General features: G+C 47.5%; 1 protein-coding gene and 1 pseudogene across 2 annotated transcripts; both read right to left on the reverse strand.

Moving 5' to 3' along the window:
- Positions 1-1469: 1469 nt before the first annotated feature.
- On the reverse strand, positions 1470-4963 carry LOC116473816 (activated RNA polymerase II transcriptional coactivator p15-like; annotated as a pseudogene).
- A 260-nt stretch (positions 4964-5223) lies between these two features.
- Positions 5224-22508, reverse strand: NEIL2 (nei like DNA glycosylase 2). 2 transcript variants are annotated; one of them, XM_032162460.2, is made up of 5 exons: positions 22376-22508; positions 20598-20737; positions 12217-12569; positions 9159-9355; positions 5224-6600 (listed from the first exon to the last, which is right to left on the reverse strand). In XM_032162460.2, exons 2-5 carry the CDS (start codon positions 20733-20735, stop codon positions 6290-6292), a joined length of 999 nt encoding a protein of 332 aa, XP_032018351.1. In that variant the 5' UTR covers positions 20736-20737; positions 22376-22508; the 3' UTR covers positions 5224-6289. The 2 variants fall into 2 exon arrangements, with proteins under 2 accessions (XP_032018351.1, XP_032018353.1); XM_032162462.2 differs by lacking the exon at positions 20598-20737 and having other exon boundaries at positions 22376-22474.
- Between the last annotated feature and the right edge of the window lie 1093 nt (positions 22509-23601).

Raw genomic sequence — 23601 nt, forward strand, 5'->3', positions numbered from 1 at the left:
AAACCTGAGTACTGGAATTAAATTCATTTTGACACTGTAACGTAAGATACCTATGCCTAAAAATGCCAAGCTTTCTGCCTTGGAAAAAAAAATCTTACCAAGGAGACAAAATTTAAACAGAAAACAAAATTACTCTATATTTTCTTTTCAGAACAAGTTAATTCGCTTCTTTTAACCCAGTTCTCTTTTCCTATACACAAAAAATTGATTAATAATTTCAGTATTCTGCATATCCAGTAACACATTTAAAGGAAGTTAGCAGTCAACTTACCAACTGTGCCAGAGAAACACTCCTTATATGGAGGCTTCATTAACATAATGCTAAACAGCTAGAGAACATGTAGGTAATAGATTTCAGCACCGTCTGTTAACAGTGTTTCAAAATGCATACTCCCCCTAAATTCATATAAACCTAGGAAACTTACCCATCATTCTCTCTGTATCTACACCAAAAATCAAAGTTCTGTATTCTAACCACTCTGTGTGCCAAAAATAAGAAATACTTAAAAATCTATCCAATTAAGTTAATAGGATACAAACATGTTCCCCAAAAAAGACGGGAAGTTACCAATCAAGCATGACGTGTCTAAAATACAACTTTTGGGGGTTTCTCTGAAACTATTCTGGTTTAAGGGGCTGCAAGAAAAAAAGAATACATATTTTTAATACATTGGTACCTATTATTTGATGAAGGCTAAATTACAAGAAGAGATTTATTTTACTAATTTGCACCTCTTAAGGTTACTGCTAAACAGACTTTAAAAAGTCATCTAAAAAATGTTTTAAAAATACAGCAGAATAGCTGCTAGAAAAAAAATTGATAACTATGTGGCCTGGCAAATGATTTTCAAATTAAGTCCTTGACAACTACAAAATATTTTAGACATACGAATCAAACTTGGTAGCAAAATAGTGCAAAACTCTGATATGGCAGCCCTTAATAGCAGGTAATCATTTGAGATTTGCTACCAAAAATAAATAGTCAACAAGAATATTTTATATGTCTTTAAACCTCTCCTTTTTCTACTCTACCTAGAATCGTGTTCCACTGCTGTTATAAAAATCTCAAAATATCATGTGTATATCATTTAGATAGAAGATAATTATTTCCTCTTCACTGCCACCTCCTTTAACTTCAGTTATAGTTCCCTTTATAAACATTATTTTCCTAAGGCACACCATGCCCTATTTATTGCCACAAAGCCACTAAAATCTGTGCCTCAATCTGTCTTCTTCGCGGGTGTGGTTAAATACAAACCACTTGCTAGTGTCTGCTAAAACTTAGTAATGTCAAGTCTAGAATGCCATTGTCTGTTCTATTGGGGCAAAGTCCAGTGCATGTGCTCATATGCTCTTTTCCCTACAAGCTAACCATATTACCTACTGACAGTAAACCTTAATGACATCTCTGGCTACATATAATTCATACTCAATATTATAAAATAAAACGTTAGGCCAGTAAGCTTTCACAATTTTTATTAAATCCTAGTCTAGTTTAACAATATCTGATATTACAGACATCATCCCATGGTGAACATGTTTAATAAGTGAGAAAGCAAGTCAGACATCTCATCTAGGTCTTTATTTTCTGCAAACTAAGGAATAACTACACAGAACACTATGGGTAATGACAAACACCTGCTCAGTGTTCACACAAGCCATTTGTTTGTCAAACTAGATCTGCTAATATTGAATACAGTCGATTTGGTGATTGTAGTTCTCATATAATTATGAATATCTTATTGAGATAACATTTTGACAGTTTCACTGACTTTCCAAATAAAATTTGATTGGAAGAGAACAGATCAAATATGGGTTTCACAAACCAAAAGTTTATAAACTCAATGCAATACAAATCCTTTTTCTTGTAAAAGCTGAGTTGAAACTAAAAGATTCATAAAAACTATTACTTTGGGCCTTAAACAGTAACAACTCTTATGATCAAAAAAGGCCACAACAGTTAAGACTGTATTGCTTGATTTTATTTTACACTAGGTGGTTGGGCACAATCCTCCTTAATAAAGCTGACAATCAGCTTCACTCAACATTTTTAATAATGCACATTTAAAGAAAAGTATTCATCTTACAAATTCTTCTGCAATCCAAACATACAATAGCTTGGAGAACAACGTTTAGAAAACAAAAGCCAATGTAAATTGACAGATCAAAACAACTAGAACAGCACAGGTTTTATTTATATGGCTCGGATTTTACAGTTTTCTTACTGCATCATCAGTGACAGAATCTGTTCCTTCAGCTAGCTCCGTTGTTCTGGATTTAAAGAAATACCTTTTCTTCCTGGTTTCATTTCAGCTTCAGGATCCATCCAATATTCTCTAATATCAATTAGCACTTTTCCTTTAAAATCTCAAACGCTAACGTGCCTCTTTTCCCAGTCTGAAACTTGTGATCATCTCTGCTGTTGCCGCTCTGTTTAGAAGACGACAGAGCTCTCGAAGTTTCACCTGTCTTTTGCTTCTTCACAGGTTTTTCTGGAGCAACTTGCTTTTTCCTCTTTAACTTTTCGTCAACCTCACTGTCAGAATCACTGCCAGAAGAGCTTGAAGAAACAAGTTCCTTTGATTTAGGCATCGCTTAGCTCGGCTCTAGCAGTCAAACACCCTCTGTTCATTCGCTGGCGACTCCTCCCTGCCCTTCATTTTCATACCCTCCAAGGCCAAACTTCCAGCAGGGGAGACCACCCTCATATTCCACGTCCTCCCTCCCACCGGGTCCCTTCCCACTGCTGGCACTCTGCACACAGTGCTCTCCTGAAGGTCATCATGACCTCAAATTTGATCACCTGCCAAGCCCGAGGGGCCACTGCTCCATCGTCCCGTCTTTATCTTTGCATGATTCACGATACCGACAGCCCGCTTCTCCTTGGACGTTCCTCTCTCCACTTACATTTGACCCATCTCACTGACTGCTTTCTCCATCCTCTCTCGCTCCTTAAACACAAGACTTTCTCTAGGATTCCCTGCACCTTTCCTCATGCTCCATGACTCCCTGTGAGCCTCTCTAGCTCATCATGACTCCTACCAGGAAAGCTGCCCCATCGGTGCCTCCAGGACCAGCCTGTCCTTGAGGGGGGCCGGGCCTGTTCCCCAATTATGTCGTCTCCATCTTCACAGCACAGGTGGTCGCAGGCTTGAGCTCAACACGCCTCAGGGGGTGATACACAGTGCCCCCTTCACCCGCTCTGCCTTTCCCCATCTGCCAGGCGGTGGCCTCTGCCAGTGCTCAGCTCAGTGCCGGCTGAGCCGCTCCAGTGTTTCCTCCTCGCCCCGGTGCCCACACTGTTGGCCAGCTGACACCAACAGGGCCCACTGCCGCCGTGGCCCGCGCCTCTCACCCTCTCCACTCCTACAGCTACAGCCGCCCCATCTCTTCTTTGTCAGCAACTTCCTTCTTGGCGCCACAACAGCCTTTTCCTTTCTACCAATACCAGTTGGAGCAGACCACACGCAGGCCGTGGGGTTCAGTCCCCGCCACGTCTGGGGAGCCCCTGGACCCAGTGTCCTGTAGACACCCACTGATAGGAAATGGTCTCAGCCTCATTTGCCGCAGCTCATGCCTGGAGTCCTAGTCTTGTCCTATCCATATGGGTTAGAAAGGTGCATTTCAGTACACACACACACACACTTTTTTTTTTTTTGAGATAGAGTCTCACTCTGTGGCCCAGGCTGGAGTGCAGTGGTGTGATCTGGGATCTCTGCAACCTCTGCCTCCCCGGTTAAAGCAGTTCTCTTGCCTCAGCCTCCCAAGTAGCTGGGATTACAGGCGCCCACCACACCAGGCTGATTTTTGTATTTTTGGTAGAGACGGGGTTTCACCATGTTGGCCAGGGTGGTCTCGAACTCCTGACCTCAGGTTATCCACCTGCCTTGCCTCCCAAAGTGCTGGGATTACAGGCACGAGCCACCACCCCCGGCTCACATTCTTTGATGTTAGAGATTTTACATATGTTCATATATACACACAAGTGGGTGAGTATGCTCTTCTAAATACAAATAAATCCATTATTCAATATTTTCCCATCGTCTATTCTGGAATTGAGGTTTTATTCATTTTTTCTTAAATCTAGGACTTCATGAAGGGAAAGTGAGGTTTTATAAGCTATTGTATGTTTTTTCAAGAGGGGGAGGAGATGACCTTTGAGAAGTTGAAGATTTTCTCCCAAATTCCTTTGTAGCCTATAACAGACTGAATTGTGTTCCCTTAAAATTCACATATAAAGCCCTAATCCCCAGTGTGATCTCGTTGAGGAACCGAGTCAGCCAGCCCTTGATCTTGGACTTCCCATAACAGTCTGCTGTTTGCGTCGCCTCCCCTATGGCACACTATGGCAGCTAGAGCTCACTCAGGTGTGGCTCTGGCCCTCGTTAACTGCGCGAGCTTACACGAGGTCCTCAGCCTCTCTAGACTCTTTTGTTTTCTCATCTAGAACTTAAGGACAACAAGGCTGAGTACCTATCTTCATGTGTTATTTTGTAGATTATGTGCAAGAAGGAAGCAAAGTGGTGAGGACTGGGTGAGGGAGAGACAGCTCTCGACACAGGGAGAGCACCCCGCGCACGAGGAGCCTTCAGTACAAGCGACTTGGTCTGCCATCAAGTGGCTCTCCGCACGATTGACAACTGTCAATCATTTAAGACAGAGGAGGCCGGGCACGGTGACTCATGCCTGTTATCCCAGCACTTTGGGAGGCCGAAGCAAGTGGATCACTTCAGGCCTGCAGTTCGAGACCAGGTGGGGCAACACGGTGAGTCTCCGTCTATACAAAAATACAAAAATTAGCCGGACATAGTGGTGCACACCTGTAGTCCCAGCTATTAGGGAGGCTGAGGTAGAAGGATTACCTGAGCCTGGGAGGTCGAGGCTGTAGTGAGCCATGGTCACACCACTGTACTCCAGCCTGGGCAACAGAGTGAGACCCTGTCACAAAAAAAAAAAAAAAAAAAAAAAAGAGGAGAATAAAGGAAAGCCAGAAACATCAGCCAGTGTTTTCAGCTTCACTCTCACAAATCTCTGTGCAGACATCATGGTGACAGAGGTCAAGTCCATCTCTGTTCACCTGGGGCAGAAGGGCAGGCGTGCGCTCACCTCCTCTCACTGCTCCTTTTATGTAGATTCCTTAGCTAACCCAGTAAGCCCTGGAGGCCACCTCCATCAATAGTTGTGTATTTAAAGACCTTTTACTACCAAATAAAGATGACAACAGCAAGTAACAGTGAGCTTTATTTTCATGTCACCGCTCTAGCTTCATTCACCTGTTGCCAACAACCTGAGGGAGTTTCTCCACAGCCCTTGATTCCTGAATTGTTCAACATATCAGTAGTCACCAATACATTGACTTAAGGAGTAAATAAGCAGCTTTTCTCTACAGGCCACTGGGCACCCCAGGAAGGCGCAGCTCCCTGCTCCATCCCCGCCTCTTGGTGCCTGTGTCCAGCAGGAAGGACCTAGCAGGAGGCTGAATCCAAGCACTGCTCTCAGGCCAATCTATCCTCACCCCTGGATCCTCCAGGGGAACAAGATAAAAAAAAAATCCTGTTTTCCTGCTTTCCAAAATGGAGGGCCTTAACATCAACCAAAGTTACAAAACAAAAACAAAACACAGGAGCTGGTCGGGCGCCGTAGCTCACACCCGTGGTCCCAACACTTTAGGAGGCCAAGGTGGGAGGATTGCTTGAGTTGCAGGGGTTCAAGACCAGCCTGGCCAATATGGCAAGACCCTATCTCTACAAAAAGCAAACAAAAATCAGCCAGGCATCATAGCACATGCCTATAGTCGCAGCTACTCTGGAGGCTGAGGTGAAGACTGCTTGGGCCTGGGAGGGCAAGGCTGCAGTGAGCCAAGATCATGCCACTGCACCCTAGCCTGGGAGACAGAGCAAGACTCTGTCTCAAAACAAAAACCAAAAAAGAAACCCCACATCATCTGCAAAGCCATATTAGGAGCACAGCCATTTCCCATAGGCTTTCTTTTTCCTTGCCCCATTGCCTTCCGGGAAGTTTTCCCCTCACCCATCACCATGATTTTTCTCATCTTTCACTATAGTCCAATTCAATAGGATGAATTAACTGAACTAGAAAAGGACAAAAATAATCTAACCCTATGAAAACTCTGCCTTCAACATAACTCCAGGCAGATGAATATTATAATACTGGCACCTCTGACCCACACTATCCTCTGTACCCCGTCCCTGCCCACATCCTCCTTTCTGGACACTTAGACGTCAGGTTCCCCAAGGGGCAAGGTTCCATGAAGAGCACCACCAGTTCCTTAGGAGAATTGGCGCTGCTCTGGCTCCTCTGACAACTGGGGCTGGCACTGTGGGCACCACCAGGTGAGCCTCTGTAATCCATTTTGGGGCCCAAACGCCTCCTTCATGACCTGGTGGCCAGCAGGGCACTGCTCTTTCTGGTAGACCTGTGTGTGCTGCGGTTTGCCTTCAAACTTGCCCTGCAGCCAGGCTGTACTGAACTCCACCACGTGATCCACCAGGATCTCCCGACGCGAGGCACTCAGGACTGAACCAAGAGAAAGGGGATGGATCCCAGCTCTGTACAAGGCTTCATTCTTAATGATGTTCCCTGAAATAAAGCGGGGGAAGGTAAGGGAAGGAGAAAGGACACACGGCATGATGAAACCACCCACAAAGTTAACAAGGCAGAAATCAGCTCTTCCACGTCTTGTGGGACCCTGGGCGGGTCTGCGATCTCTGACTCCACTTCTCTGTCTGTAAAATGGAGTTGACAATTCCTACCTTTAAGGTTCCTGTGAAGACGAAATGAAACTCATGCACGGCCTGTCATGGCAAACAGGCTATCAAAAAGGGATCTGGCATCTGACTGCCTGTACTTGAATCCCAGCTCAAGCAGATCCTACCCACGTGACTCTGGCAAGCTCCTCAGCCTCAATTAGCTGCAGTTTCCTTATCTGTAAAGCAGGGACGGCTTACCTGGTTTTTGTGAGCAGTAAATGAGAATTCACCAAAAAACGCTGAGCACAGTGGCTGGTATGTAGACTACTCAATAGATATTAACTGTTGTTATTACTTAAAATGTCGGCCTGGCGCATGCCTGTAATCCCAGCACTTTAGGAGGCAGAGGCGGGTGAATCACTTGACGCCAGGAGTTCAAGACCAGCCTGGACAACGTGGTGAAACCCCACCTCTACCAAAAATACAAAAATTAGCCAGGCATGGTGGCACCTACCTGTAATCGCAGCTACTCAGTGGCTGAGGTATAAGAATCGCTTGAACTTAGGAGGCAGAGCTTGCAGTAATCTGAGATTGTGCTAATGCACCCCAACCTGGGCAACAGAGCAAGACTCTGTCTCAAAATTTTTTTAAAAAAATTAAAAACAAAATGTCAAGCATAGCTAGGCACAGTGGCTCACGCCTGTAATCCCAGCACTTCGGGAGGCAGAGGCAGGAGGATCACTGGAGCCCAGAAGTTCAAAGCAGCCTAGGCAACACAGTGAGAGCTTGTCTCTACAAAAGTTTTAAAAATTAGGGAGGCATAGTGTCATGCACCTGTAGTCTCAGCTACTCAGGAGGCTGAGGTGGGAGGACTGCTTGAGCCATGGAGGTTGAGGCTACAGTGGGTTGTGACTGTGCCACTGCACCCCGGCCTGAGTGACAGAGAGAGACCCTGTGTCAAAAAATAAAATAAAATGAAACACCAGGCATAATGCTTGTTATGTAGAAAGTGTTTGGGGAGGTGTTATCTTACTATTTTTTTACTCCTGCCTCATTCTCTGTGAAGCCAGCCTCGATCCCTCCTTCCAGAATCAGTAACTCTCTTTGGAAAGTTCCAACCATACTCTTTCAGCTCCACCAGGCATTCATTGCAATCTTTAGTAACCCACAGTGGACTGAGTCCATGCTTGCTGGGCCATTAAACAATGACCTCCTTAAGGAGAGGTGGTGAGCATGACAGAGGTCAAGTGAGTGTCTGTGTGTTTGGAGTGAGCGGGTGAAGGAAAGTCCTGCTCTTTCCAAGAGCCTCATAGTCACACTCCTCATTACACACATCAGTCTCTCCAGAATTCGTTGACAGAATACCTGGATTCACGTCTCAGCTGCACCATTTACTAGTGATGTGTTCTCTGCTTCAGTTTCCTCATCTGAAGGAAGGGAAAACCACTACACAACATCCTACGGAACAGCAGTAAGGACAAAAACGTGTGCCTGGCACATCAGAGCTGCTTGGAAAACACTGGCCGTTATTAATTACTACTGTTACTGTTGTTAGCTCTTGTCATATATACCCAAAAAGCCACTTCCGATGGCTCTTTGCTCCTGACAGCACAAGGACTCCCATAGTTCTAACATGAAAATGCAAGGCTAGTGCCTGGTGCACCATCTGGCCTCCTCCGACCCGCGTGAGGGGTGGTGAGCAGGAAGCAAAGCCAGATGTTGGATATGGAGGTGACTCTGTCACCACCAACCTGCCTGATTGCTTCAGCAGCCAATTTGGGGCACAATTATTCCCCTGCTGTGAGTAATAAGAATGGCACGCTGTCATAGTCCCGCTAATTAGCTGTTATATATATTTTTGAAATTGTTCAGCTCTTCTCCCTACCCTGAAATGCTCAGTTTCACGCTCACACCGCTGCAACAGAGAGAGGGAAACTGCTTCTTCACTCGTGTCTTGTAAGAACCCAGTATAGACTGAGTTATCTCTGTGCTCTGGCCAGGGCAGGAAGCTCCATTCACCCAAAAGCAGTATCCCTTAGAACATGCACTCATTCCTCTGTTAGCAGCCTGCACGACTTCAGTTCCTACAGACACAGGTCAGGCACCTCCTATGTGCAGGCGCTGCACTGTGCAGTGGAGGGTACAGAGGTGCCCGAGACACGACCCCGCCCTTTAGGAGGTGATGCTCCAATGCTGCTGGCAGAGGGCCCACAACTGATAACACAGTTAGGGTGTGGATTCTGAAGGTGAAAGTCAAGTTAAAAACTGCCTGATCTAATGCCCTCAGTCTAAAAACAAGGGAAGTAAAAGAAAGGAGATTAAGCAAGCGGCACCTCAAGACCAACAGCGCTGGCACAACCAGGGTGGGCCTCAGGTCTTGTGACTCCCACAGGAGCGACTTTTCCATGAAGCAACTCTGTGGACTCACCCCTTTCCCATGAGTCATACCTAGCCCTGAGAAGTATCTCTGGTCCAGCAGTGTATAGCAGACAGGCTGAGCCTGGCCTAGAGCTTCTAAGGCTTGTCCTCGATGGAACTTCTCAGACAGGATGTCACAGGTGGGTGTGACCACTGGGGAAGAGCTCCAAGACATCTGACAATTATAAAATGCCACGAAGCCACCACCACCAAAGTGCAGGACCAACCTGGGAAGAAAGAACAGGTCATATGTATACATCGTTACCACAATATAGTCAGAGCACACTCTGTGGTCGGATCATACACACATACAGACATCCCTGACTTACAATAGCTCACTTTTAATTTTTGATTTTATAGTGGTACAAAATCAATGCACACTCAGTAAAAGCCATACTTTGAGTACCTGTAAAACCTTTATTTTCAGTACAGTATTCAATAAATTACATGAGATATTCAACATTTTATAAAACAAGCTTTATGTTAGATGATTTTGCCCAACTGTAGGCTAATGTAATTGTTCTGAGCACATATAACGTAGGTTAGGCTAAGCCCGGATGTTTGGTAGGCTAGGCATATTAAATGCGTTTTTGACTTATAATTTTTTTTTTTTTTGAGATGGAGTTTCATTCTTGTTGCCCAGGCTGGAGTGCAGTGGCACTATCTTGGCTCACTGCAATCTCCGCCTCCTGGGTTCAAGCGATTCTCCTGCCTCAGCCTCCCGAGTAGCTGGGATTACAGGTGTATACCACCACACCTGGCTAAATTTTTGTACTTTTAGTAGAGATGGGGTTTCATCATGTTGGCCAGACTGGTCTCGAACTCCTGAAGTCAGGTGATCCATCTGCCTCGGCCTCGTAAAGTGCTGGGATTACAGGTGTGAGCCACCACACCCGACCTAGTATTTTCAATACTCCATATACCCTTCCCATATAGAAAGGATACATAAAGCTAATTTTATTTATGTATTTATTTATTTGGAGATAGAGTCTCGCTCTGTTGCCCAGGCTGGAGTGTAGTGGCACAATCACAGCTCACTGCAGTCTCAACCTCCCTGGCTCAAACTACCCTCCCACTTCAGCCTCCCAAGTAACTGGGACTACAGGTATGCACCACCACGCCTGGTTAATTTTATTTTTATTTTTTTGTAGTAACAGGGTCTTCACTATGTTGCCCAGACTGGTCTCTTACTCCTGGGCTCAAGTGATCTTCCTGTCTCAGTCTCCCAAAGTGCTGGGATTACAGACAGAAGTCACTATATCTGGTAAGCTAATATTATTTATTTCAAAGACCAACAAAGTAGATAAAACTCAGGCCAGCCTATTAAAGAAAAAAGAGACAAAGCAAAATAAATATAAAACATGTAAATGAGAAAAGAGACATAACCAGGTAAAAAGAGATTTAAAAATAATGGCATGGTACACATTCACTCTATGGCAATATATCTGAAAAGCTAGGGGTGAGCCTACTTCGTGGAGGGCATTTCAATGCCTCCAGCTGGTGACTAATCCAGGACTTAGCAAAGGGCAGGCTCCTGATGATGACAGGTTTGCTGGGTGTTCTAAGAAAAGTTTCCTCATCCGAACATCTAAAAATGATCTTCTCTTCTTCTGGATTTTTTGGTGGGAATAAAATCCTGGAGCTACAGTAGCCTCTTGCTGCTGGTCTAAGGACAAAACCAATGTGTGGAAAGTGCAAAGCCAGGAGACTCACAAGAACGTGAAGCCAGAACCTTGGAACTGCAGCCCCAAAGGCCATCCTCCTTCTGAACTTCCAGTCATGCGAGCCCAAAATCTCCGGACCACAGAAGCTACTCCGAGTTATTTTTACAGCCCATAGCGTCCTATGGTACCTATATCATGGCTCAAGTAAACACTACAGTTCTAAACATTTTTACAAGTTATAAAACTTCAGAAAATAGAAGTCATGTGACTTTCTCTGGGGGCAGAAGGGGCCTTTTTTTAGTAAAAGGGGAAACCTACGAGCAACCAAGAAAAATACCCACCACTGATGATATAAAAATTTAAAATCCCGAATGCCAAGAGGCATCATAAGCACAAGGGACAGAGGACAGACTTGAAACAATACCGGCAACACACGTCACAAAAACAAACACACTTGCTGTCCAAAAGCTTCAATAAATTGATAAGAAGTACAAAAACGACCTAACAGTCATGAGATTTCAGCTCAGCTAGCACTTTCCTAAGGCGAGAAAAATGTACAGCCCTAAGAATGTGCATTCCCTCTGACCAGCAATTACTCCTCTCGGAATTGACAGTAAGGACACATCTTAAACCTAGATAGAGTCTTACGTACAACATGTTGATCTCAACATTCATAGATTATAAAAACTGGGGCCAAGCATGGTGGCTCACGCCTGTAATCCCAGCACTTTGGGAGGCGGAGGTAGGCGGATCACTTGAGGCCAGGAGTTCCAGACCAGCCAGCCTGTCCAACATGGTGAAACCCCGTCTCTATTAAAAATACAAAAGTTAGCCGGTGTTGTGGCACGCGCCTGTAGTCCCAGCTCCTCGGGAGGCTGAGGCAGGAGAATTGCTTGAACCTGGGAGGCAGAGGTGGCAGTGAGGCAAGATTGTGCCGCTGCACTCCAGGCTGGGCCAACAGAGCAAGACTCCGTCTCAAAACAAACCAAAAAAACTCATCAAGCTGAACACTTAAGATCTGCATTCTATTGTATGTTAATTATATCTCAATAAAAAATAAACACACAAACAATATACTTAAAACAAAACTGGAAAAATCTTGTCCCTAAACTCAAAACACACTAGTCAGGAGACAGGCAATAAAATGTTCTTCAGGGACAGTCCACCCTCAAGTGCCACATTTGTTGGGAAAATTCTCCCCTTCTTCCAGCCACCTCTTGGTGCTTAACCCTCTCCTGCATGCAGACCACAGTCTACTTCCTATCACAGGTAGATACAGAGGTGGCCTCTCTCCCCAAGACAGCAGGGCCCTGGGGGGCAGACTGGATGTCCTCAGTGTGTCCCCACTGCTTAAATCCCAAACCCCACCAAGCAGGGCCCTATGACTATCAGAGCCCAAGAGAATCAGATGGCCACACCATTACCTCGGGGAAGGGTCCCTCCAGTCCCCCCTCTTGTTGGCTTTCTTGGCTCTGGAGAACTCGTTCACCCAAACGCTGCCAAACAAACCAAAGCTGACACACAGCCACCTCCCAGCATCTCCTGCAGGGGCGTCTCTCTCCAAATACTCAGAATCATCCTCGCCCTGGGGGACAAGCTCTGCAGACTGTGAGGATCCATCAGGGGTCTTCTGCCCGCTGGTCTCCCCGACCTGCTTTGGGTCCGCAGCCCCTTCCTTCTGCGCTTCTTTTTGTGGAGGCTCTGGCGGTGGGCTGCTGCCAGGGGGCCCCATTGCTTCATCTAGATCAAACCTAAGGAATAATTTCTTTCCATGGACCTAGAAAAAATGAACAGAGATCTAAGCCTTACAGACCCAGAGAGGGGAACTGGGTAATGCAGATTTTTATCCTACTGCAAAGCTCTTCCTTCTCGCCCCTCCTGGGGGGCCTTCCCAAATGAAGCCTTTGGGCTCTGCCTTTTGCTCTTTTGCTCCAGTGGTGTGAGCAGTTTGCATGTGGTTTTCAAAGTGACCGGGAGCAAGTAGACTTAGTTGGCAGTGAAACAGATCCATGCTAGATGGCAGGGCCACCCTGGAATACCTGAAGGGAATCGCTCCCAATTTTTTCATGCAGTAGCTAAGAAATGAACATAAGTTGTCATTCCTTCATTCCATTCGTAATACATTTTCTATGCCAGAAATAAGCAGCGCGTTGGAATGCACACACATAGAGCAGCTATAGACAACACTCTGTAAAACTGGGTATCCCTCGCTACCCCCTCCACCAGCATATTGGACTTGATAAGAAAACTGTAATCAATAAAAATTAGATACTGAAACAAAAATTGATCAATGAATCAAATCACCACTGTAAAATGTACACGGCAAAGGACCCACCTCATCTCAGCGAAAATGATTTCAGTAGAAGAAAATAAATATAAAAATGTGTGTTAAAGGATGTTCTGGCTGCTTTTCTTTCTTTTTTTTTTTTTTTTCAGATGGAGTCTCGCCTAGACTGGAGTGTAGTGGCACTATCTTGGCTCACTGCAGCCTCCATCTCCTGGGTTCAAGCGATTCTCTTGCCTCAGCTTCCCAAGTAGCTGGGACTATAGGTGCACACCACCACACCCAGCTAATTTTTGTATATTTAGTAGAGACCGGGTCTCACCACATGAGCAAGGCTGGTCTCGAACTCCTGACCTCAAGTGATCTGCCTGTCTTGGCCTCCCAAAGTGTTGGGATTCCAGGCATGAGCCACCACGCCCGGCTCTTGCTTTGAGTTTATTTTCATATTGCACCTCCTGATATGCAATATGTGTGCCTAGATTTCAGGATGAGTCAGTTCTACACAGCCTGAAATTCAGGCAGTCTTTCAAAGAGTATAAACCAAAATAGATGGCATTAATACTGGAAATGCCTGTGTTACTTTTTTGACCACTACAGGTCCGTGCTTAAAGATCACTGTTCTGATATGATCTTTAACTTGTTAATTAGTATACAAATTAATCTTGAAGTTCTCTACCCAAAAAAGCATTACCTTTCGAAATAATCTCGGAATAGCTTATCTGTAAATCTGAGCACAGATTGTTATCTGCCACATACTAGAAATGGTTCAACTGCTCTACATAAAAAAAAAAGAAAAAAAAAAACTGAGCAAGGATTTAAGTGGGCATAATAGAATTTGCTGCAGAGAATATTTCTTGCTATAAATTCACCAATGTTGATATAATTCTGATGAAAATAACTGTCAAATGCCCATCATGAACAAAACATTTACTAGGTCAAAAATGTCTAGGTCAGGATGTCCTCATACCCTCTCCAACTATGGCAATTTCTGCTGTCCCTCTTTAAGGTTCCTGTGACATTGTAGCCACTTCAATTTACTAATCATTAATTAAGCTTATTCAATGTGCCTGGCAGTGTGCTAGGCTCCAAGGGCAAACAGATGAGTAAGGCTCTGCAATGGTTTGAATGTGTTCCTCAAAAAGTATGTGTTGGAAACTTAATCCCCAATGGAACAGTGGTAAGAGATGGCAACTTTGAGATTAGGCCATAGGGCTCTGGCCTCCTGAATGGAATAATGCCAATTACAAATGACATGGCAAGATGCCAATGCCATGCCCTTGGACTTCCCAGGCTCCAGAACTGTGAGCTAAATAGACTTATATTGCTTATAAATTACACAGTCTCAAATATTCTGTAATAGCACCAAAATTAGATTATGACAATCTCCAATCTTCCCTTATCTATAACATGGGTGAACTTTGAAGACTTTATACTAAGTGAAACAAGCCAGTCAAAAAAACTCCAAATACTGTATAATTCCACTGATATGAGGTATCTGGGGAAGTAAAATTCATTGAGACAGAAAGTAGAAAGGTGATTGCCAGGGGCTGCAGGGAGGGAGGAAAGGGGGAGTTAGTGTTCAACAGGTACAGAGTTTCAGCTTGGGGAGATAAAACAGTTCAGGCAAACTGTTAGACAACGTGAATATACTTAACATGACTGAACTATATATTTTAAAATGGTTAAGATGGTAAATTTTCTTATGTGCTTTTCATCACAATTTTTAAAAATTTTAAAAGGTGGTGGGGGTGGAAGGGGGACAACTATGAAAACAGATACTACAAGAACAAGGAGAAAAGTGTGGGTAGGCCAGGCACAGTGGCTCATGCCTGTAATCCCTGCACTTTGGGAGGCTGAGACGAGAGGATTGCTTGAGCCCAGGGGTTCGAGACGAGCCTGGGTAACAAAGTGAAACGTCCATCTGTACAAAAAAAAAAGAAGAAAAGTGTGGGTAGAAGCAGAGGCAGCACACGGAAGAAGAGTCTACATGATGAGAGCAAGCTGGCCGTTACCTGGGCTGCGCTTCACAAGAACAGCGGAGGGCAGAGGAGACAGGGTGTCCCCAGCTGAGGGGACATACCTGAAGGCAGAGGTGGAAACCCCACACTGGGACAGGGGCTCCTGGTCAGACACAGCAGCTAGGGCGTGCGCTGTTAGCACTACTCCCGACAAACCCACTACAGGAACCAAAGAGCTCTAAACTCTCAGGACCAAGAGGAGCAGCAGACAGGAGATACAAAGTCCCCCCAGAAGATGAGAAACAGGCACAGGAAGGGTAACTGATGAGGCAGAGCAGCGACTCCTGCTGCAGCAGAGGGGTGCCCCAAGGAAGAGGGAACCCAGGGAACCTACCCACCCTGACCCCAGGTGAACTGGAGACAGGGAGGCCCCAGGTGCTGTCGCAAGAGGTTAAAAATGGAAGGATTGGTCCTCATACACTGCTGGTGGGACGATAACATGGTGCAGCTGCCTTGGAAAACACTACAGAAGACACTAAAAAAGTTAAACATACTATATGGTCCAGCAATTCCACTCCTAGGAATACTGTCAAGAGAAATGGAAACATACGTCTACACCAATACTTGCACAAGAATGCCCACAGCAACATTATCCATAGAAGTCAAAGAGTTGAAACAATCCGAATGTCCATCAACTGATGACTGGACATCACTGATCATAAAATGTGTGATATGGTTTGGCTGTGTCCCAACCCAAATCTCATCTTGAATTTTAGCTCCCATAATTCCCATGTGTTGTTGGGGGGACCCGGTGGGAGGTAAATGAATCATGGGGGTGGGTTTTCTCCCATGCTGTTCCCATGATAGTAAGTCTCACAAGATCTGATGGTTTCATAAAGCGCAGTTCCCCCGCACATGCTCTTTCTTGCCTGCTGCCATGTAAGACATGCCTTTGCTTCTCCTTTGCCTTCCACCATGATTATGAGGACTCCCCAGACATGTGGAACTGTGAGTCCATTAAACCTCTTCCCTTTATAAATTACCAAGTCTTGGTTATGTCTTTATCAGCAGCATGAGAATAGACTAATACTATAAACTGGTACTGGGAGGGGGGCAGTGGTGTAAAGACACCTAAAAATGTGGAAGCAACTTTGGAACTGGGTAACAGGCAGAGGCTGGAACAGTCTGGAGGGCTCAGAAGAAGACAGGAAAATGTGGGAAAGTTTGGAACTTCCTAGATACTTGTTGAATGGCTTTGATCAAAATGCTGATAGTGATATGGACAATAAGGTACAGGCTGAGGTGGTCTCAGATGGAGATGAGGAACTTGTTGGGAAGTAGAATAAAGGTGATTCTTGCTATGCTAAGAGACTGGCGGCATTTTGCCCCTGCCCTAGAGATCTATGGAAATTTGAATTTGAAAGACGTGATTATGGTATCTGGTGAAAGAAATTTCTAAGTGGCAAAGCATTCAAGAGGAAGCAGAGCACAAAAGTTTGAAAAATTTGCAGCCTGATGATGCAGTAGAAAATAAAAACCCATTTTCTGGGAGAAATTCAAGCTGGCTGCAGAAATTTGCATAAGTAACTAGGAGTCAAATGCTAATCACCAAGCCAATAAGGAAAATGTCTCCGAAGCATGTCAGAGACCTTCACAGCAGCCCCTCCCATCACAGGTCCAGATGCCTAGCAGGAAAAAATGGTTGCATGGGCCAGGTCCAGGGCCCCCTCTGCTGTGTGCAGCCTAGGGACTTGGTGCCTTGTGTCCTAGCCCCTCCAGACATGGCTAAAAAGGGCCAATGTACAACCCAGGCTGCTGCTTCAGAGGGTACAAGCCCCAAGCCTTGGCGGTTTACATGTGGTGTTGAGCCTGCGGGTGCACAGAAGTTAAGAATGGAGGTTTGGAAATCTCCACCTAGATTTCTGAGGATGTATGGAAACAATGGGATGTCTGGGCAGAGGTGTGCTGCAGGGGCAGAGCCCTCACTGAGAACCTCTGCTAGGGCAGTGCAGAAGGAAAATATGGGGTTAGAACCCCAGGGCAGAGTTCCCACTGGGGCACTGCCTAGTACAGCTGTGAGAAAAGGGCCACTGTCCTCCAGACCCCAGAACGGCAGATCCACTGACAGCTTGCACCCTGCCCTGGAAAACCCACAGACACTCAATACCAGCCTGTGAAAGCAGCCAGGATGAGGGACTGTACTCTACAAAGCCACAGAGGCAGAGCTGTCCAAGGCCGTGAGAAGTCTACCTCTTGCGTCAGCATACCCTGGATGAGGGAAGCGGAGTCAAAGATCATTTTGGAGCTTTGAGATTTGACTGCCTCGCAGGATTTCACACTTGCATGGGGCCTGTAGCCCCTTCTTTTTGGCTATTTTCTCCCATTTGAAACAGGTGTATTTACCCAATGCCTGTACCCCCATTGTATCTAGGAAGTAACTAGCTTGCTTTTGATTTTACAGGCTCATAGGTGGAAGGAACTTGCCTTGTGTCAGATGAGACTTTGGACTGTGGCCTTTTAAGTTAATGCTGAAATGAATTAAGAATTTTGGGGACTGTTGGGAAGGCATGATTGGTTTTGAAATGTGAGGATATGTGCTTTGGAAGGGCCTGGGGGTGGAATAATATGGTTTGGCTGTGTCCCCAAATCTCATTATAACTCCCGTGATTCCCATGTGTTATGGGACAGACCCAGTGGGAGGTACCCAGTGGGAGGTAACTGAATCATGGGGGCTGTTCTCGTGATAGTAAGTAAGTCTCAAGAGATCCGATGGTTTTTTTTTTGTTGTTGTTGTTGTTTTTGAGGTGCAGTCTCGCTCTGTTGCCGAGGCTGGAGTGCAGTGGTGCGATCTCAGCTCACTGCAACCTCTGTCTCCTGGGTTCAAGCAATTCTCCTGCCTCAGCCTCCCCAGTAGCTGGGATTACAGGCACCTGCCACCATGCCCAGCTAATTTGTACATCTTTAGTAGAGATGGGGTTTCAACATGTTGGCCAGGCTGGTCTCAAACTCCTGACCTCAGGCGACCTGCCCACCTCTGCCTCCCAAAGTGCTGGGATTACAGGCATGAGCCACTGCACCTGGCCTGATGGTTTTGTAAATGGTAATTCCCCTGCACAAGCTCTCTTGCCTTCCACCATGTAGGATGTGCCTTTGTTCCCCCTTCGCCTACTGCCATAATTGCGAGGCCTCCCCAGCCATGCAGAACTGTGAGTCCACGAAACCTCTTTCCCTAATAAATTACCCAGTCTTGGAAGGGGAGAGTGGAAGGAGCTTGGTTTCCAATGTTGCTCCGACACCACCCTAGACTGTTCCATCACTGAAGCGGGGGAAAACCCTGAGTTGGAGTAGCCATTTTTCTGAGTCTGTTATGAGTAATCCAACACAACTCCTATATAGAAAATGACAAGGAAAGGATGTGCCACACAAACAGATGGCACAGAGTGGAGCCAAGCTCTCTCCTGCCTCATCAACTCACCCTGCTCACTCCACCTCCATCGGCCCGCCTGTAACTGCTTCTCAAGCCTGAAATGCCCTTTCCTCTCTCGTCAGTCCACTGAAATCCTCCAGCCTTCAAGGCCCAACTCAAGTCCTACCTCCTGTGCATCTTCTCCAGGCCACTGGGACCTCTTCTTGTCAGGGCCACTACCTGGGCATTCATCATGTGCTCTGCCCTCCCCATTTAGCGTAGCTTAATAGTGTGGCCTGTGTTGATACAACCCCTATGTTCTCAATTCAATTCTAAGTTCCTAGGGTCAGGGACTCACCGACAGGGAGAACCAGGGAAGGGCGCTGCCAGGCAGCCCCCAAGGTTTCCTGCAACCTTAGGTTCCCTGCAACGTGGGTTTCTACTTGGTTTACGGGGAAAGCAGCTCCCAGTCCCGTCTACAGGTTCCTTCACGGCACCTCCATCTGCCCACCCATCCACTTGGGAAATATTCTCTTACAGCCAGCTCTGTGGCAGACCCCCTGGTAAGTGCTGGGGATCCAGAGACAAGAGACATAATCCTGCCCCTGAAACCTCAGAGGACAGTGTGTACAAGGAGGCCACAGTCCTGGAGGCCATGGGGCCCTGTGCTCTCACCTGTTCCTTGTCAGTCACCTGAGCTTAGGCTAAGTACTCCCTTCTCCGAGCCTCAGTCTCCAAAGGAATCAACTATGGGTAAAGGGCTACAGGATCTCTTCCAGTTCTAACTAAGAACGGTTTTAAAACCTCTGTGGGTGTGTGTTGCGGGGGTGGGGGGTGAGGGCAAGATGGAAGAAAGGGAACTAGTACTTATGGAGTGCCCGTTATGTGCCAGGCATAAAGTCTACTTAAAACAACAATTTTAAGAGGTCAATGGCTTATCTCCATTCTACAATAGAAGAAAGAGCTATGAGATGAACATACTTAAGAGCACAATGCTAAGCAGCAGCAGAGCGTGAGTTCACCTGCAGGCCCCACCCGTGCTTCCTATGTGCCAGCACTCAGCTAAGCGCTAGGGGCACAATACTGGTGAGGAGCAGCCCCTGCCCTCCGCGTCTGTCCTCTCCCCTCAACAAGCAGAACAACTCAGTAAAAAGGGAAGAAGAACAGGAGGAAGTACACCATGTCCTGGAAGCACAGAGATGGAGTCTCCTTCCCACCTAAAGCAGGCGGGGCAGGCTTCTCTGAGAATGCAATGGCCAAGTGGAAGCTGGAAGACCAGGAATTACCATTATAAACTGAGGGGACAGGGGGAGAGTTGGGAGAAAAAGGAAGAAGTGCTGGAGCAGGGCGCAGCAGGTCAAAACCATGGACAGAAAGACTAAGAAGAGCCACAGGCAGTTCCTTCGATCAGAAGACAGGTTTGGGGCAGGATAAGAAGGCTAGAGAGGGAGGCAGGGGTCAGAAAACAGGGAGCCCCGTGAGCCCCTGGAAGGATGAGCTGGTTTGAACCTAGATCTGAAGGTTCTGTTCTTTTTTTTGAGACGGAGTCTCACTCTGTCACCCAGGCTGGAGTGCAGTAGCACAATCTCAGCTCACTACAATCTCGGCCTCCCGGATTCAAGCAATTCTCCTGCCTCATCCTTCCGAGTAGCTGGGATTACAGGCAGCCACGACCACGCCCAGCCAATTTTTGTATATTTTTAGTAGAGACGGGGTTTCACCATGTTAGCCAGGCTGGTCTTGAACTCCTGACCTAATGATCTGCCCGCCTCGGCCTCCCAAAGTGTTGGGATTACAGGTGTGAGCCACCGTGCCCAGCTGGTTCTGCTCTTTCCTTAATTCTCCACTGGCTCAGGGGAATGGAACACAGTTCCCAGCCAAACGTGCCCATCAGCTGTGGCCAGAGAGAACAGAAGCACTCCAGACCCTCTGAATCGGGGTCTCCAGCTCATCCACACATGTTCTTTACAGTTCTACAGTCCACAGCGATATCTACTTCTGGCTGAGAAACGTGAGACTGAAAGACGGAGCTGCATGGAGTCCGAGCTTGGTGGTTCTGGACTCAGGGAAGTGACATCCTGAGACATATGGGGATAGATCCTAGGGGAGGCGCAGGATGTGCGACAGAGCCAGCCCTTCACAGGAGGATTGCCTCACCTGGGTGTCCTGGAGCCACAGAGACTGCAGGCTGGTGGGCTGTAGCTTCTTACTGCTGCCCCCTGTCTTGACCACCTGCTGACCCACAAAGGGGGAGACCAAACGGTGAAATTTCCTCACCGACGGCCCTTCTGGCATCCCTGTGGGCAGAAATGGGCAAAAGAGGCCACGGACTTAGCTCATTTATCTCTAACATCTTTAACAGGTGCCAAGCATCCTCCACGCGGCCATTTTTGCTGCCAACTAACTTTAAGAGCAAATATGGCCAAAAAGGGAGGGTGGCTGGGAGGCGGTCAGATCATAGAGAAGAGCAGCTGTGGCGGCGTGTGGCAAACTTAGCAAGAAAGGCAGCCCCTCTTACCCTTCTTCATGCAGCAAACACTTATTAAGCACGAACAGTGTGCTAGGCAGCACATCATGGGTACCATCCACTTTATTCCTGAGCGGCATCTGACACACAAGGAGCTGGCCCTTGTTGCTTTTTGCCTGGACTGTGAGCCTCTAACATCTCCTGACTTTCTCTGCCCCTCTCCTCCCGCTCTCAAAAAACAGCCATTCCGATCCACCGCTGCCGACTTATTTCCCACTTTTGAAGGGACCAGATGCCGCCCTCCAGGACCGCGGACCACTCGCATGGGGGAGATGTGCATGAGACGACCAATATGCGGACAGAGCTCAGAATCATGAGACCCTCAGCCACTTAGTTAAGCCCAGCTTAACTACAGACAGTTATCTCTGATCACCGAGAAACAGCCGTGGTTCTGTTTTAATAACCACGCAGGGCTCCCAGGGCCACCTCTACTCTCCCTGCCCCAATCATCCCAGTTCGCTGACAGCCGCCTACATGAGGCAGTCTGAGTGGTCTACACCCGGGCTGCTCGGGCAGAGGAGACCCCCAGTCTCACCCAGGGCAGCTGCCTAACTACCTGTTCCTGCACCAGCCTCTCTATGAGTTATGATGAAAATCGAAAAGAAGTAGATATCGGGCACATGGTAGCCATTATATTTCAGTGATTCTAAAAAACATTTTAGAATATTTTTAAAATCTCAGGGGGATGGCTCACAATCTCAGCATTCTCATAGTTTCGGCAGCAGCACATTCAATAACGTGCATCTTACACTCGCTGGTGCCGATTCGCTGAGATGTACTATTTCCCCTCATCAGGCTTTCGAGACACTCTACAGGGAATCCTGTCAAAACCGCCAGGCTGGAAGGAGACGTGCCAAATGCTGCTGACCTTAACCAGTTGGAAGCCTGATCCTCTTCTACGGGAAAGCTTCTGGAAAAGCCTTCATCTGAAATGCACCAAGTCCTTAAAATCTCTGGACACGTGGGCATGTTTCCTTTAGGGACTTTTATGGAGATGGACAGGTGGGAAGCAAGCCGCCTCTGCAACAGCCTTGAAAGATGAGACGCAGAAGGGACTTCGAAGAATAGCTGAGGATGCTGCGCCCACCCTCGGGCCCTCCCTGCCCGGGGACTACCGAGGAGCTCCAGGCTGGCGCTGCGTCAGCCAGGGAAGGGGAGGGGCGTCTCCGCCGTTCTCTTCCGAGCGCCCGAGGGGAGTCTAAGACCACTGCTTTCCCAACTCTGCCTCGGGGTGTGGGGAGAGGGGCGCAGACGCGGGTCTGAGGGTCACTGGGGGCCTCCAGGCGTGGGCAGCACCTCCACAGGCGGCTGAGACGGAGGAGGGCCCCGCGCCCGCCCTCCCTTCCTGTCCCCTCCCGACTTCTCCGCCAGGCCGCGGATCTACAGGAGGGTGGACGGCTGCACTCACCGGCTCCGGGTGGGTGGTACCTCGGCCCAACTCAGCACCGCTGCGTAGCCCCCACAGCCGCTCCAGCGAGGGGCGGAGATTACCCGGCGCCGGGGCCCAGGCGGCCTCCGTCCCCCTAGGGGACGCCCATGTAGGTGGAGGTTGTGGGGCTCCTCCCCCAAGTGGGCGGGGGCTTCGGCCTGGAGGCGATGGCGGGGCGTGCAGCTGCGCCCGGGGTTGCGCGCAGGCGCGGGACTCATCCCCTGGAAAGGGGGGTCGAGGCTGCTCTCCTGCGGATGGGCCTGGGGTTCCGTCCCGGGAGTCGCTGGAGGCAGGACTGCATTAGAGGGTCGGGAGTGAAAGCAGGGGTGGAAGAACGGTGCAGGCTGGGACTAACATTGGAGAGACGTTCTTGGAACTTTTTTTTTTTTTTCTTTTTGGGAGACAGCCTCGCTGTGTCGCCCAGGCTGGAGTGCAATGGCGCGATCTCGGCTCACTGCAACCTCCGCCTCCTGGGCTTAGGCGGTTCTCCTGCCTCAGCCTCCCGAGTAGCTGGGATTACTGGCGCCCGGCTAATTTTTGTATTTTTGGTAGAGACCGGGTTTCACCATGTTGGCCAGGCTGGTCTTGAACTCCTGATCTCAGGGGAGCCGCGCTCCTCGGCCTCCCAAAGTGCTGGGATTACAGGCGTGAGCCACCCCATCTGGCCCTTTTGGAACATCTCTTGTCTCAAGGAAACAGTTATGGGAGAAAGTCAATGGGTGTGTGAATGGGACAGCCTGGGTGTTCCCACAATGGCAAGCCTTTCTGTGGGTTCTGCTCGGCCTCCGAGCCTAATGAAGTCGGGTGCAAAGGAAACAGGTGGTCAAGCCTCGTGAAATGTTGAACGGGTGGGATTTTTTTGCTTTCTGTTATTTGAATTTTATTACTTGAATTTTTACTATAAGAAATTTTGCTTAAAATATTTTGTATTAAATTTTTTATTTCAAAGAATAAAAGAGATAAAACAATAGACTGTTTAAAGATACATATGTTTTCTTGTCTTTAGTTCTCGAAGGAGGATGGGGAGCCAGCGCTTCCCAGAAAGTTGGGAGGAAAGTCTGGGGAACTCCCCCGCAGGTGTTCAGGAAATAGGCTGGGGTGAAGTCACCATGGACCCTAGCTGAGGGGGCCCTGGGGAAGGGCTTGGTCAGCACAGGGAAACAAGCCCAGCCCACCGGAGACGTGGTTGTGTCCTACTGATTGAG

The sequence above is a fragment of the Hylobates moloch genome, unplaced genomic scaffold (genome assembly GCF_009828535.3).
Source record: "Hylobates moloch isolate HMO894 unplaced genomic scaffold, HMol_V3 SCAFFOLD_8, whole genome shotgun sequence".
Classification (NCBI taxonomy): domain Eukaryota; kingdom Metazoa; phylum Chordata; class Mammalia; order Primates; family Hylobatidae; genus Hylobates; species Hylobates moloch.

Bases quoted from the DNA above. Each gene is read 5' to 3' on its own strand.
- NEIL2 (XM_032162460.2), bottom strand. From the start codon at position 20,735: ATGCCAGAAGGGCCGTCGGTGAGGAAATTTCACCGTTTGGTCTCCCCC. The intron at 12,570-20,597 runs GTGAGGCAATCC...CATTTTTTCTAG, and splicing joins TGTGGCTCCAGGACACCCAG to GTCCATGGAAAGAAATTATT. The intron at 9,356-12,216 runs GTAATGGTGTGG...CTTTCTTCCCAG, and splicing joins TGGAGGGACCCTTCCCCGAG to GTTGGTCCTGCACTTTGGTG.